The sequence below is a fragment of the Colletotrichum gloeosporioides genome (genome assembly GCF_011800055.1).
Source record: "Colletotrichum gloeosporioides strain Lc1 chromosome Unknown consensus_17, whole genome shotgun sequence".
Lineage (NCBI taxonomy): Eukaryota > Fungi > Ascomycota > Sordariomycetes > Glomerellales > Glomerellaceae > Colletotrichum > Colletotrichum gloeosporioides.
The window spans coordinates 895,116-909,499 of NW_025544662.1; the positions used below are offsets into that span (position 1 = coordinate 895,116).

Sequence of the window (14,384 nt, forward strand, 5' to 3'; positions counted from 1 at the left end):
ATAGTTATCAAGACTCGACATCGATAATCGAGCCTTCTCTCCTGAAAATTCTTACAAAACCCCGATGTTATTCATAAAGAGTTCGCTATGCTATCAGACCAGATGTTTGGTACTTTTCAAACAGTACAGGTCACAAAGACAACAGGGATAACAATAAGAACAAGAAAAATAAGAAGGATGCCAGCATTGCAGGAACACCAAGATGAGAACTGGAAGTAGGAGGAATTACGGCAACTCCCTGCGAACCTGGCACTTGATGACGACGGCGCCTATGATTTCATGTCCTCATCTTCCAACGTGGGAAGAATTGCATCTGAAGTCAAACATACGAAGGGTAAGGACACAAATGTTCAAGTATGAACACAACGTAAATTAAAATTCTATACGTCTATACCCGCTTATCAAAATGCATCATCATCACATACCCGGGGCCGAAAACTCCGCGCCCTTGAGCCCAGACACCCTCTTCAAGCTCAACCACAGCTCAAACGCGCCCAGCTTGAACTCGACCCTCAGGAAGCCAACCCACGCAGACGCCAGCCGGAACGCGTTCGGCGGCCACAGCAACGACCCGCGCGCCCGCAGTTCCTCCAGCTGCTCCTCGAAGACGGTGCGCGTGCAGTACCGCGCGAGGATCATAAAGGAGCGGATGGGGCCCTGGCGGGTGTGCAGGTTCTCGTCGAGGCTGCGGGTGAGGTCGTTGGTCTTGAGGATGAGCAGGATGATGCGGGGCACCTGGCCGAGCAGCTGGACGAGGTCGGCGAGCAGGCCCTCCTGCAGCGCGTCGCCCATCTCCTTCTTCTCGTCGGCGGTGCGCGTCTGCAGGACGGAGCCCTCGCTGTTGAGCACGCTCCAGTCGCGGCCGGTGATGGCGGAGGCGAAGAGCGGGAACTGCTCGTCGTTGATGTTGGCGACCTCCTTGGCGTACTTGCGCATGCGCTTCATGTCGCCGTCGATGACGGCGAGCCACATCTTGGCGTAGGAGCGCTGCAGGTCGCGCGGGATGTCGCGGTAGAGGCCGTGGTCGTAGAGGATGATGTCGAAGTTGTGGCCGCCGCGGAGGCCGCGCCGGGACTCGTTCTTGCGGATGGCGAGGTTGCCGCCGTGGGGGTCGCAGTGCAGGGGTGCGTTGTGGCCGAAGATCATTTCGTTGAAGATGCGGGCGAGGCAGGCGGAGACTTCGTCGCGATCGATGCCGTTGGCGTCGAGGTACTCGAGGTCGTCCAGGCGGTGGCCGGATACCCGCTGCATGACGAGGATGCGCTCCTTTGACCAGAGAACTTCGGGGATGACGAGGGGGTGCTCGGGGAGTTTGGCAAAGTGGTCTCGGGTGCGGTTGGCGTTGTGCTCCTCTTCTCTAAAATCCAATTCCTTCGGCAGGGAGACGTCCATCTCGGAGGAGAGCCATTCGAGGTCGTATTCGGGGAAGAAGCGCTTGAGAGTCGAGAACGTGAATCGTGTCAGGGCGAGGTCGAGGGGAGCCCACTGGCCGACGCCAGGGTGCTGCACTTTGACGGCCACCTGCACACCATCCTCCTTGACAGTTGCGGTGTGTACCTGAGCCAGAGATGCCGCGCCGATGGGCTCTTTCGAGAATTCCGAGAAGTAGTCCCATAGCTCCTTGCCAGTATCCTTCCGGAACATTTCCTCGATCGACTCGAACGAAGACACGGGGCACTTGTCTTGCAGCGGGATGAAGGTGTTTGTCCATTCAGGCGGGAGCAGGTAGTTCATAGCACTCTATCTCGGTGTTAGCGGCGGTATCGCGACTCTTTGCATGTGAAGGAGGTCGTACCAGGTGCTGGCCCAGCTTGATGAAGATACCGCCATTCTTCTCCAAAACCTTGAGTGTCCTATCGGCGCATCGCTGGTGGCAATCCTTGAGGATTTTCGATTGTAATTCAGGGTCTTCGATCTTTTCTTGCTGATTTAGAGTCGTTCGGTAACTGCGCTTCCATCAGTACGCTGGGTGGCGGAACATCGTCGAGGGCAGACCTACTCGTTGATGCAAACCGCCAACGCAGAAGCAACCCTCCCAGCACGCTCTGCTCCCTCATAACCGTATTTGATGTCGTCCCCGAACGCAAGCACACTCGCTCCCGCTGCACCGCCTCCTGAAGCAAGAAGCAGCACTCTGCTGCCCCTCTGGCCTCCCTTCGGTGGCGCCCTGCCTGCCGAGGCCCTTGACGATGTCGACGAGAACCCGCGGGTGTTGCCTCTGGCGAAAGACTGCTTGCTAGGCTGCGCCGACGGGCCAGCGCGACAGCTGGAGCACGTCCATGGTTGTCGAGTGGTGAGCCGGCGCAACGGGGACGAGAAAACGGAGAAGGCTTTCATCTGGACGCTGGCCCGCTGCCGCCAATGGTGTGACAATCGCAAGAGCAGTCCACGGCGACTGTCATTCTACGTTGGTCGTGTGTGTACTGGTATTTCTTTTGTTTTTCTCCGTGTGGCCAATTGTCGGTGTCGAGGTCGTGTGTTCGCTTTCTCAACAGTCGCTACAGATTGTGGAGCAGCCAAGGGGGATTGAGTTGTTCAACAGAGGGTCCCAGAACTAGTTGGAAATCATGTCGTCAGTCGACTTCGCAGCGACTTTTTTTTTTCTTCCTTCGCTGAATTTCCCTCTCTCACTGTTTGCCATTGCGCCTCCGGCCCACGGCGGTCGTTGGGGTAGGGTGGCGCCTGTAGCTTTCCCCCATGCGGCGCCGTTTTTTTATTCGCTCGGCTTGGTAGACCCCTGCCTCGGGGTCCGTTCGGGAACCGCCGGGAGAGAGAAATGGCCTGGCCAGGCGCGCCAGGACCACAGGCGAACTGCATGAGGTCACACTGCCCGATTGGGGGAAGGACTTCGTTAAGTGGACTTCACGTGTCAAACACTCAAGCCACACGCAATGTGCGCCACGACGACAAAGTACGTCGTATCTGACCGCGTCCGAGTCGCGTCCAGATATCAATTAAGCAATTACAACAACCAACGCGCGAGCTATCACCCACCTTGCCGTGCCACTTCCGGACTACTACACGACGCACCGGACCTACAATAACACCACCACTTTCTATAATCTACTCAGCACCTCCGATTTACGACTTGCTCTCGACCAGCCCCCATTCATGCAACCAAACAAAACGCCAGAAAAGAAAACCGCCAGCAGCACCATGTTTTCCGTCGCGGGGCCCGTAGTATTCAGTGAGCGGACGCCGTGGGACTTTAGACCCGCCGTCCCGTCGCCTCTGTCCTCATCACCCATTCGCGCGTCATCGCCACTCTCTCCGATCAGCGACAACACCGTCCGCCAGACCCAGTCGTCGCCCATCCCCGCGCCAAAGTTCAAGTACGCATCGCGACCGACGAGGCCGAACCCGGTGCTCCGGAGACGCGAGGACGTGCAGGAGAACCGCCGCAAAGCTTTCCTTCAAAATGTCAGGCAGCGCCAGGATGACAAGACGTACCAGAGGCGGGACATGGAGGGAACAGTGAGTATTTCGCGATGGTCATCGGGGTGGATATGCGGGGCTGACATGCGCGACAGCTTCTAAAGTCTGACTGGGACCGTGACATGCGGCAACGGTACTACTTCAAGCAGCTTGAGGGAGACGCGATATACTCTGAAGCGGATATTGAGGACGCGGCGACTCTTGGCCAGAACCAGAGACAGCAGATCCCTGATAATGTCGATGACATGATGGTCGACGCGATAGCACAGGAAGAGCAGGAGGAGCTTGACGCGTTGCTCTCGTCTTACAGCCAGTCTTCAGACGCTCAGCAACCAGCCAAGTTAGATCCTTACAACCTATCAGACGACGAAGACTATGACGAGCTGTTCATGAGCTTGGTGTCACAAGAAAGCGCAGTACCGGACGCATCTTCCCAGGAAATGGACATGTCCTGAAACGCAGGAGTCAATGTTTGGCCTTAATATCAGCAGGCCGGTTTGCATTGTGGAGTTTGGGTTTGGGCAAATAACTGCTTTGGGGACAATGGTTGCTTTTGGCGTTGGGTCAACTGCCCGGATGGCGTTGGCATTTTACTGGCTCCTGTAGGGTTACAGAGTCACGATCATCATGAACGAGTCTGGTGAAAATAAGAGGTATATCCTGGATCTCCGCAGCGAGCTTCCTATTATTGCGGATTACAACTCTCATCTGCGTTGAATGCTTCCTGTGCTGATGGCATATCTCCAACTAAGTCCGAAGGTGGCGATCCGGCGGCTTGCATCTACGTTGTGTCAGTGGCGTGGGCTCTAACCTGGGCACTTTTTGATTGCTTACCTTCTGCATCCGGTCGACGATGTATTCTCTGTCCGCCGCATTCCCGTCTGCATATGTTTTCTCCTCAAACTTGGCGACAATCTCCTTAACCAAAGCCTGCTGCTCCTCATAACGCTTCAGGTCTTCTGCCGGGGTCTTCTCGCGGTTCTTTTCCAGCCACTCGGGGAACTTAACATTCAGCTCCTTCATAGGCTCGTACAAGATCTCCTTGTTGGTGAGTTGCTCCATCATGCCCATGAGCATCTTGGAGAACTCTTCTTCGCTGCCCGCGCCATCCATGTTGCCGTCGCCAAGCTGCTTCATCATCTCGGCAAGGAAGTCCTCGGTGGACGATTCTGCCGCAGCAGCTGTAGCCTGGTCGCCGGATGCCTGCATACGCTCCATAGTCTTTCTGATGGTCTCCTGGAAAGAGCCGTCCGCGATGGGATCTGCGGCGGCGGCTGCTGCTGCTGCTGCTGCTGGTTTACTTGCGGAGGATGATGATGGTTTGGGTGGCTGCGCCGCCGATGCCGATGCCGATGCCGTCGCTGATGCTGGTGGTTGAGGAGCAGAGTCTACCTCTTGTGCGGCTGCGTTAATCTGCTTAAACATGTCGTCGAATTGTGCTTGCATTTCCGGCTAGTGATGTTAGTCGGCGCGGTCAAGAAATGCTCGTCGATTGCCATACGTTTTTCTCCAGCTCCCCGATCAGATCTGCCATGCCAGCTTGGAGCTGCTTGGCAAAGTCGTCAGAGGAGAGCATGTCTTCCAGAGTCTTGTCATCCGCCTCGCTTGCGACAGCAGTAGGTCTTCCAGGACCAGCGGTAGTAGGCGCAGCTTTCTGTTCGGGCTTCTTGGGTTCAACGTTCACCGCTGCGAAGTCGTCGAGCATGTCTGGCCAAGTCAGTACTTCGGCTATCCATCGCAATATTCGCGGCCTCGTGGCGCACCATCTAGGTCGTCCAGATCGTCCTCATCGGGATCCGGGACATCCTCCATAACGTCGACCGGCTTCTTCTCCTCGACCGGAGGCGCAGTGGCCTTCACCTCCTCGGGCTTGTTGGCCGTCCCGGCCGAATCACCGTCCTTTTCCATCGTTGCAATGCGCCTTAGCAAGTTTGAAAGGGTAATATGCGATGCGACGAAAGGCAAACGCAAGTATGTTCGAGTCCTCGGATGCTCAAATAAACAGGCCCGCCTTACCGGGAACACAGATGCGGTCGGGACAGAGAGTAGTACGGAGCGCACCCGGGTTGCAGCGAAGACGAAAGCCCGGATATGAGGTTGCTGCAGGCAACACAACCAACCGCACAAAGGCTGGAGCAAGGCAGGCTTGACTGTCGCACGGGGGCTGGGATGATGGCTTTGTACGTGCAGAAAGGCGGACTGTCAGGTGAAAGCCGAGGAATCGGGCCTGAAGCTCCTTGTCTTGCATCTGGGCATTTCCATTTGCCCCACGTCAGATTCCCAGCACCCCGCGCTGCCTCCTACCGACCGCCGACCTTGGCCCAAGGTGCACTGCTCAGGCGGGGTCCTTCCTATTCGTCCAGTAATCTTCCGCTTCACACCCCCTGCCGCCCCTCTCCAGGTGTCCCGAGCTTCTGCGGAAGGCACGTCCATTTGTTGAAGGTGCCGTAAGGTCGCAGTTTCCCGCTGGCAGCAACGCGAGGTACGTACCTGCGAGCGACCCCGAAAAAATTCCACCGCCTTCCAACTGAGATGGGTTGGCGCATTCGCTGAGGCGTGTGAAGCGAGGCGGCCTTGCCTTACGGTTAATCGCGGACGCCTTCTTGCCCAGCAGACTCAGCTTCAGTCATCACAACAAGCCCCGAAGCCCAGCTCAAGCGCAGCCTTGTCTCCTCCGAACCCTCCAAGATCCAGCGGTTTCCCTTTCGTCGGAAATCCCGCCTGACGTTCTCGGCTATTGTCGCCAAACGCACGCGATCCAAGCGTTAACGAACTCAGCCGAGCCGACACATATCCTCGCGGCTAAGCAAGACAACTGCTACGAGCAACGACGCGAGAACACCATCACGATGTCTTTGTGCCAGAACAGACTTCAGGAGGAGCGGTACGGATCTTCTTCCGACCCATGGCACGCTCTCCGCTAACGTGTCTCAGCAAGCAGTGGCGGAAGGACCACCCCTTCGGCTTCTTTGCAAAGCCGCAACGCAATGCTCAGGGTACTCTTGACCTGAAGGTGTGGGAGTGCGGCATTCCGGGCAAGGAGAAGACTATTTGGGAGGGCGGCTTGTTCAAGCTGACGATCACATTCCCGGAGGGTATGTACCCGATGCCAAGCGCACCTGTCATTCGCCGGAACAGCCTTCACTAACCTCAATGCTGCGAATAGAGTATCCCACGAAGCCTCCCAAGTGTAAGTCGCTCATCTCTCTGTGTTATGAGATGACAAGCTGACAAGTACGGCACAGGCAAATTCGTTCCCCCTCTGTTCCACCCGAACGTCTACCCCTCCGGCACCGTTTGCCTGTCGATTCTGAACGAAGAGGAGGCCTGGAAGCCCGCGATTACGGTCAAGCAGATTTTGCTTGGTATCCAGAACCTGCTGGACGACCCCAACCCTGAGTCGCCCGCTCAGGCGGAGGCTTACAGTCTCTTCAAGAAGGACAAGGCTGAATACGAAAAGAGAATCAAGCGCGTTGTGCGGGAAAACCCTGCGCCCTAGATGGCGTTCAGGATTCGACGATTAAAGCTACGAGATCTCAATGTCGTGCCCGAGAGCACGACTTCGGCGTTTGGGAAATACCAATCGGTTTGCTTCTCTGCTTTTGGGCGGGTCGGTGACGCAGCGATGGATTTGAGGATTCCAAAGATGATGAGAGTCGATACAGGAATAGCCTAGACATTTGGTCTGCCATAGAGCCCACGAAGAAAACGATTCATCGCGCAAGGTCGGGCTCACGTGCGTTTGCCATTCGTGGATTTGAGCCAGCATGGAGAACCACACGGTGACTCTTTCAAAGGTGGATATGCCTCCATCGGTCCGTGGTGGGAGGTGCATCATATAACCGCAGCCAACCGACATGGTGGATATGGCTAAGCGGAACTAACAAACCCGGACTCCTAGGAGGGCAAGGGAGGTTGAGATTCGGAGGATGCCTCCACCACAGCTTGCTTGGCAAGGTACCTGGAACCCTGACGGCGGTGACGAGTAAGGCCATTAGAGTCAATGGGAGCGGGCGCATTACCAAACAGTAGAGACACACACTTCCGACACGCTCGCGTTGGGTTGCTGCGAATACATTGTTGTCAGGCCGCGGATGTTCTCTTTCTGCATTGGCGCTCTAGCCAAGTTGCGGCGAGCCTCCGTCCGCTGTCGCTCGCGTGGCAGCATGCTGGAAAGTGTTGCCGTCGCCGTGGCACCATCCGACAGATGTGGTTCCCTATGTCAAGTCGGAGAGCCACACCGACTCACGGTTCCTGTTGGTCGGTCGAGTTTCTTATCAGTCGGACAGGTTAGGTAATGCGCAGACTGGCGGGCTGTGAGTGGCCAGCGCTGCAATTGTCGCAGAAGCCGAGATCGGCCCAGGGTACAGCTGCGTTACACTAGCGCAGCGTCTGAGATTAGCGTATCGTGGCTATTGCTCTGTCGATACTTCAGCCAGCGCGCTCTCGCGCTCTGCGGCCGGAGGCTTAACGAAGTACCTCATCTTATCGGCTTGCGTACCGTCAGTCAGGGCTCAACGGGGTGCTGGCCGGTGGCCGCAGGCTGGGAAGTTAAAGTGTCAAGGTGCTAGGGGCAAGGGATGTCATTGTATCAGAAGAGGCCTGGGGCCGTTGCGGTAAACCGAGCAATTAGAGCAGAAAATAAAAAATAAAAAAAACTGGGTGAAGCGCAAGAAGAGTCATAATTGTTCTTCCCGCTCCCACACTCATCCGCCCGGCCGCCTCCCACCTCTCTGCTCCGTATTTATTCCTCCCGGGACGCTTCTCTTGCCTCGAGCTTGCAATTTCTCTCCCGACAACCAAACCTCATACTCAATCGCAGCTCGAGACCGCAAACATGTGTGGAATCTTCGCCTGTCATCGGTACGTCCAGCCAAGCACGCAGCATGCGCGATCGTCCCTACATCGGCGCGATGGAGGGGCAATTGAGCTCCCCTCCAAAAATTCCCAGGACCCCGCCATGATTTTCTTGCGGGCGAACGCGACTGACTTGATTTGCGCGCAGTCACCCCGACGTCCAAAAATTCAAGCCGACGGCCCTGAAGCTGGCCAAGGCGTGAGTAGATACCTCTCCAGACTCCCGGTGCCTCAATTGACTTTTTTCCCGCGCAGTATCCGTCACCGTGGCCCCGACTGGAGTGAGTTCTGAGTCACCACGCGATAGTCGTCTGCGAAGCGCAATAAAACTGACCAACCCTTCCAATGCAGGCGGTAACGTTATTGCCAACAAGACGAGTAGGTCAATCGCGATCGCAGCTGTCCGTAGTCGCCCAATTGACCAATTCCCGCAGTTCTGTGCCATGAGCGTCTCAGCATCGTCGGCGTCGAGTCCGGCGCTCAGCCCCTTACCAACGACGATGAGAGCATTATCCTCGCCGTCAACGGAGAGATCTACAACCACCGTCTGATCCGTAAGGCCCTGAAGCACAAGTACCACTTCAAGACCGGCTCCGACTGTGAAGTCGTCATCCCCTTGGTGAGTCATCCATGCGCACACGCTTCAACAACCTCGCAGACAGCCTCGCCTAATAAACCATCATAGTACGAGGAGTACGATATCGACGCCCCTAAACACCTCGACGGCATGTTCTCGTGGGTTCTGTACGACAAGAAGAAGGACCGCACAGTCGCCGCCCGCGACCCTATCGGTATCACCACTCTGTACCAGGGCTGGTCCTCAAAAGAGCCCGATGCCGTTTACTTTGCTTCCGAGCTGAAGTGCCTGCACTCCGTCTGCGACAAGATCGAGGCCTTCCCCCCTGGTCACGTTTTCGACTCTGCCACCGGCAAGACCACAAGATATTTCGAGCCTTCCTGGTGGGACCCCGCCAAGGTTCCCGACACCCCCGTCGACCTTACAGCCATCCGCGAGTCCCTCGAGAAGTCAGTCAGAAAGAGACTGATGGCTGAGGTTCCTTACGGTGTGCTCCTCTCTGGTGGTCTGGACTCCAGCTTGGTCGCTTCTATCGCCCAAAGAGAGACTCTCCGCTTGAAGCAGGCGGCCCTCGACGCCAACGGCGGCACGCTGCCCACCGAGAACCCCGAGACTGGCGATGGTATGGTCGGTATCGACGACGACAACAAGCTGTCAACAGTTACCTACCTGCCCCAGCTCAACTCCTTCTCAATTGGTCTGCCTGGATCCCCCGACAACAAGGCTGCTCTCGAGGTGGCCAAGTTCCTCGGCACCAAGCACCACGTCATGACCTTCACCATCGAGGACGGTCTCAACGCCTTGTCCGATGTCATCTACCACCTCGAGACATACGACGTCACAACCATCCGTGCCTCCACCCCGATGTACCTCCTTTCCCGTAAGATCAAGGCCATGGGCATCAAGATGGTGCTCAGTGGTGAGGGCAGTGACGAGATCTTCGGCGGTTACCTCTACTTCCACGCCGCCCCCGACAGGAAGGCCTTCCACGAGGAGACCGTCCGCCGTGTCAAGAACCTGCATCTTGCCGACTGCCTGCGTGCCAACAAGTCGACATCCGCCTGGGGTCTTGAGGCTCGTGTGCCGTTCTTGGACAAGCAGGTGAGTTAGAGTGAGATACTTCCGACTGAAGACCCGTACGCTGACAGTTTTCCGCCTCGCAGTTCCTCGAGACGTGCATGAACATCGACCCCGCGGACAAGATGATCACCAAGGAGAAGATTGAGAAGTACATCCTGCGCAAGGCGTTCGACACCTCGGACGACCCGTCGGCGCAGCCGTACCTGCCGGAGAACATCCTCTGGAGACAGAAGGAGCAGTTCTCGGACGGTGTCGGCTACGGGTGGATCGACGCGCTCAAGGACAACGCCGAGATCCAGGTCACGGACGAGATGATGAAGAACCCCAAGCCCGAGTGGGGCGACGATATCCCCGACACCAAGGAGGCGTAAGTTCCCGGCAGAAACACCACAACCACGATGTTGAGAGAAGGACGAAAGCTGACTTTGGATGACTTTTGACAGCTACTGGTACCGTCTTATGTTCGACGAGCACTTCCCGCCGCATTGCGCTTCCACCGTCATGCGCTGGACCCCCACTTGGTCCAAGCAGACAGACCCCAGTGGCAGGTGAGTCACGCACACACATATGAAATTCCCCATACAGAGGGGGGAGCCTTTTGCCAGTTTGCTGACCCGTCGCATAACAGAGCCATTTCCATTCACCAGCAAAAGTACAACGAGGCATAAAGGGGCATTTAAGGCAGTAGGGAGGTACCTGTATCCTAGCAATTTTTGTCAATGCGGGCGGGTAAGGTAGAGGCGTCCAGGTCCAGGGCTGGGTTAGTATGTAGACCTCAACAAAGAAATTTAGAGCCACAAGCAGTCCATGTTGTTGTTGATGCCATTCCGACGACCGCGGTGTTGTTGGTTTGCGGCTGCGGTTGTCGCCTTTTCGATCTTGCCTAGCCAGGGGCGCTTAGGCAGGGGCCGCAAACTTCCTTGAGGGGTCTGCGCTGAAGGACCTGGCCCGTCACGGGTCGATTTTCTGGGGTCGCAGTCGAGGCATCCTAGAAGGTTCCCCAACTCGATGTCCCGCGTCAGGAACCACTTCGGTTGGGCTGCCACGCTGCTTCGTGTGCAGCAGTGATTGATCGATCCTCCGGCATGAGACCCTCAATCAGGCGCGGATGATTGGCCTTGGGCGATCCGTACCTGAGTGACTCAGCAATTCCTTCCAGATTGCGGTGAGACCAGAAGAAACCCAAGAGCAGCAGGCAGGCGAGGTACGCGCAACACAAGGAGAGACGGATGTAAGTCATGGAGGGGGGGAAAGAAGTGCTGTCAGCCTCTCCAGCCTGGGTGAGCATTCCGTTTGTTTTGGAAAGAGCAAGTGAGCATGTTGCCTTCGCAGACAGATTCCGGCCTAAAAACGCAGCCTCTTCTCCTAGAAATAAAATATTTCACAATTCCCCCTCCCTCCCAATTACCTCACACAAACATCGCAGCCAACCAAGCATCACAGCCGGTCGCATTAAGCATCTTGACACCCCCGCCAGCAACATCCACTCATCGCTGCTAAGAACCCCCGCGGCTGGCCTTGCAATCCCAACAAACCAATAACACATCCCCCACGTGTCTCCTGATTGGGCATAGCGCCTCTCCATAACCACGAAGCTCCTCCGGACCGAATTGAGCCGGGAATCCCCGTCAACCAATTGATGCAACCAAAACATTTTCTCGAACAGCTCCGCCCCCAGCAGCAGCACATCTCCTGAAAGGACACCTGCAACCCGCCTTTTCACCCGTCGCATCTTTGTCACCTTTTGCGCTTCCCATCGTCAACTCAATTTTTCCCCCCAAGAAAAGTCCTCCTCTCAGAAATCAGCCACCATGTCTGTTCCTAACTTCGGAGATATCGCCAAGTCGTCCAACGACGTATGCGCCCTTCCCTTTCCTTTTGCTCTCCCCCGTTGATCGGGTATTCGCGGGCGTCCGGCGGGTAAAAACACACAGAAAGCTTTCTGGACTCTGTGCTTGGCCGAGGTCGCTCGCGACAAAGAAACCACTCAGCTAACATTGGCCTCCCATAGCTCCTGAACAAGGACTTCTACCACCTCTCTGCCACCACCTTCGAGCTCAAGAGCAACACTCCCAACAACGTTGCCTTCAAGGTCACCGGCAAGACCTCCCACGAGAAGAGCACCAACGGAGCTGTAAGTCGCGCTTTTGCCCCCTCGCCAACGCATCCAATGGGCCCCGCTAACCAGACCTCCCACCATCAAGATCGAGGGCAAATACTCCGACAAGGCTACCGGTACAGCAACCACCCACCGTCGTTTAGAGCGCTTTAACGTGTCCTTCGGTCCAATATATGGGCCGTTACACGGCAGCCCAGTTTCTATCAGCGCGGGCTTTCAACCTGGTTTTGCAAATTTACTAATGTTCTACCGTCGCGCAGGCCTCACCCTTACCCAGACATGGAACACCGCCGCCGCCCTCGACACCAAGGTCGAGCTCGCTGACAGCCTCGCCAAGGGCCTGAAGGCTGAGGGTGTCTTCTCCTTCCTCCCCTCTGCCGCCGCCGAGAAGCCCGCCAACAAAGGTGCCAAGTTCAACCTTACCTTCAAGCAGTCCAACTTCCACTCCCGTGCCTTCTTCGACCTCCTCAAGGGCCCCAAGGCCAACATCGACGCTGTCGTCGGCCACGAGGGCTTCCTGGCTGGTGCCTCTGCCGGCTACGACGTCAACAAGGCCACCGTCACCGGCTACGCCGCTGCCGTCGGCTACCAGGCCCCCTCTTACTCCGCTGCCATCACTGCCAGCGACAACCTGAGCGTTTTCGCCGCTTCCTACTACCACAAGGTCAACAGCCAGGTTGAGGCTGGTGCCAAGGCTACCTGGAACTCCAAGGCCGGCAACAACGTCGGTCTCGAGGTTGCCTCCAAGTACCGCATCGACCCCGTCTCTTTCGCCAAGGTTCGTTGCCCCCCACCCCCGCGCTGATGTGGATACCAGTCTCTGACAAAGCTCCGCGTACAGTTCAAGGTCAACAACAACGGTGTTGCCGCCCTTGCCTACAACGTCCTCCTCCGCGAGGGTGTTACCCTGGGTCTTGGTGCCTCCTTTGATACCCAGAAGCTCGACCAGGCTACCCACAAGCTCGGCGCCAGCTTCACCTTCGAGGGCTAAGCTCTGTGCGCTATAAAACGTGTATTCTTGAGGAAAAATTTTGAGTCCAATTCTCGGCCGCATTTCTTATTCGGGAGGCTCCTGTCTAGTGTATATCAACTGGGGAGTAATAGAGTTTGATCGACCGGGGACCCAGCGTGTCTTCAATCATGCTTGTGAAGATGTTTCCAATTCGTGAGATTCGTGTCTATCAGGGACTCTTGTGTCTATCACCTTCCCTCTTCCCGGTCTATGCCTTCTTTTTGTCCTTCCGCGGCCCGACAAATATCATGTACGGGACAAGAAACGCAAAAAACATCATCCCCGCCACGCTCAAGAAGGCACCCACGGACGTCTCCTGGTGTCCCACAGTCACCTCCTGCCCCATGATCCTATGCGCCCGCCTCGAGTCCTGCCGCGCCTGCGTCTGCGTGTGTCCCCGGCTGTCAAAGTGCCGCACGTCCGCGCTGCGCTTGTGCGCGTAGGGGTCCTGGCCGAAGCCCATGCCAGGCCTCTCGGGCTCGGCGCCCGTCGCGTCCGAGGCCGTGTTGCTCTCGTGCGCCGCGCGGCGCTTCGCCGAGTGCTCGCCCCAGCCGCCCGAGCGGTAGAAGCTCGGCGGCGGGCCGCGGAAGGTGGTGCGGCGGCGGGAGAGGCCTGATGCCGGGCGCCCGCCGGCGGGGCCGGTGCTGCTGCTGTGGTAGGAGCCGCGACGGCCGTGGTGGTGGTGGGAGGAGGAGGGGAGGGAGCGGTCGTAGGCGGAGCGCTTTGCAGGGGTGCCGAGGATGGAGTAGGCTTCTGCTATTGCGTGGAATTTGCGGGTTGCGGAGGGGTCGTTTGGGTTGTGGTCTGGGTGGTGGGTTTTGGAGAGGGCGTAGAAGGATCTGTGGTGTTGTTTGTTAGTTAGCCTTATAGGAGGTTCGATGGCGATAGAAAGGGTGGCAGGTCAGAGGGCGAGGAGGACACGGGGAGCTTGGGAGCTAAAAAGCTGTGGTGGGATCGTGGCCGGGGGAGCTCTACTTTTTGATCTCGGCGGGAGATGCATCATGGGCGACTTTGAGTGTCTCGTAGTGGTTTACGGCGGCAGCGTCATTTCGCAAGCTGCGCGACGTCGTGAAGGCGCGGGCGGCGCACGCTCGGAGGTGTGGTTGTGCTCGGTGCCGGTGTTCAGGTGTGATCGCGCCGGCAGAGCGGAGGGGACGGGCCGCTGCGGGATTGAGCCGGCGGAGGAGCATGTCCTCATGCTATTTTTCGGGCTCCGGCCGTGTTGGTTTACGTAGGTTCGGATATTGAGAAGGCAGGTTGTGTTATTTGAATGGGAATAAGACGTCGCTAGGAAAAGACTGGGG

General features: G+C 57.1%; 6 protein-coding genes across 6 annotated transcripts; 3 read left to right on the forward strand and 3 right to left on the reverse strand.

Moving 5' to 3' along the window:
- Positions 1-417: 417 nt before the first annotated feature.
- Positions 418-2,337, reverse strand: GCG54_00011176 (ABC1 family protein MCP2-like; the record flags this gene model as incomplete). Its single annotated transcript, XM_045411085.1, has 3 exons — positions 418-1,740; positions 1,796-1,946; positions 2,000-2,337. The coding sequence occupies 3 exons, from the start codon at positions 2,335-2,337 to the stop codon at positions 418-420; spliced, it is 1,812 nt and encodes a 603-aa protein (XP_045268143.1).
- Positions 2,338-3,156: 819 nt separating this feature from the next.
- On the forward strand, positions 3,157-3,890 carry GCG54_00011177 (uncharacterized protein; the record flags this gene model as incomplete). The annotated part of the gene is made up of 2 exons (XM_045411086.1): positions 3,157-3,474; positions 3,531-3,890. 2 exons carry the CDS (start codon positions 3,157-3,159, stop codon positions 3,888-3,890), a joined length of 678 nt encoding a protein of 225 aa, XP_045268144.1.
- Positions 3,891-4,120: 230 nt separating this feature from the next.
- On the reverse strand, positions 4,121-5,343 carry GCG54_00011178 (uncharacterized protein; the record flags this gene model as incomplete). Its single annotated transcript, XM_045411087.1, has 4 exons — positions 4,121-4,216; positions 4,270-4,887; positions 4,937-5,142; positions 5,199-5,343. 4 exons carry the CDS (start codon positions 5,341-5,343, stop codon positions 4,121-4,123), a joined length of 1,065 nt encoding a protein of 354 aa, XP_045268145.1.
- A 941-nt stretch (positions 5,344-6,284) lies between these two features.
- GCG54_00011179 (putative asparagine synthetase [glutamine-hydrolyzing]) lies at positions 6,285-10,617 on the forward strand (the record flags this gene model as incomplete). The annotated part of the gene is made up of 11 exons (XM_045411088.1): positions 6,285-6,319; positions 6,370-6,530; positions 6,681-6,910; positions 8,466-8,491; positions 8,548-8,573; positions 8,644-8,670; positions 8,727-8,911; positions 8,978-9,970; positions 10,018-10,316; positions 10,393-10,497; positions 10,578-10,617. The coding sequence occupies 11 exons, from the start codon at positions 6,285-6,287 to the stop codon at positions 10,615-10,617; spliced, it is 2,127 nt and encodes a 708-aa protein (XP_045268146.1).
- Positions 10,618-11,760: 1,143 nt separating this feature from the next.
- On the forward strand, positions 11,761-13,059 carry GCG54_00011180 (Mitochondrial outer membrane protein porin; the record flags this gene model as incomplete). The annotated part of the gene is made up of 4 exons (XM_045411089.1): positions 11,761-11,805; positions 11,961-12,083; positions 12,154-12,846; positions 12,886-13,059. 4 exons carry the CDS (start codon positions 11,761-11,763, stop codon positions 13,057-13,059), a joined length of 1,035 nt encoding a protein of 344 aa, XP_045268147.1.
- Positions 13,060-13,288: 229 nt separating this feature from the next.
- On the reverse strand, positions 13,289-14,270 carry GCG54_00011181 (Chaperone protein DnaJ; the record flags this gene model as incomplete). Its single annotated transcript, XM_045411090.1, has 2 exons — positions 13,289-13,919; positions 14,056-14,270. The coding sequence occupies 2 exons, from the start codon at positions 14,268-14,270 to the stop codon at positions 13,289-13,291; spliced, it is 846 nt and encodes a 281-aa protein (XP_045268148.1).
- Positions 14,271-14,384: the final 114 nt, after the last annotated feature.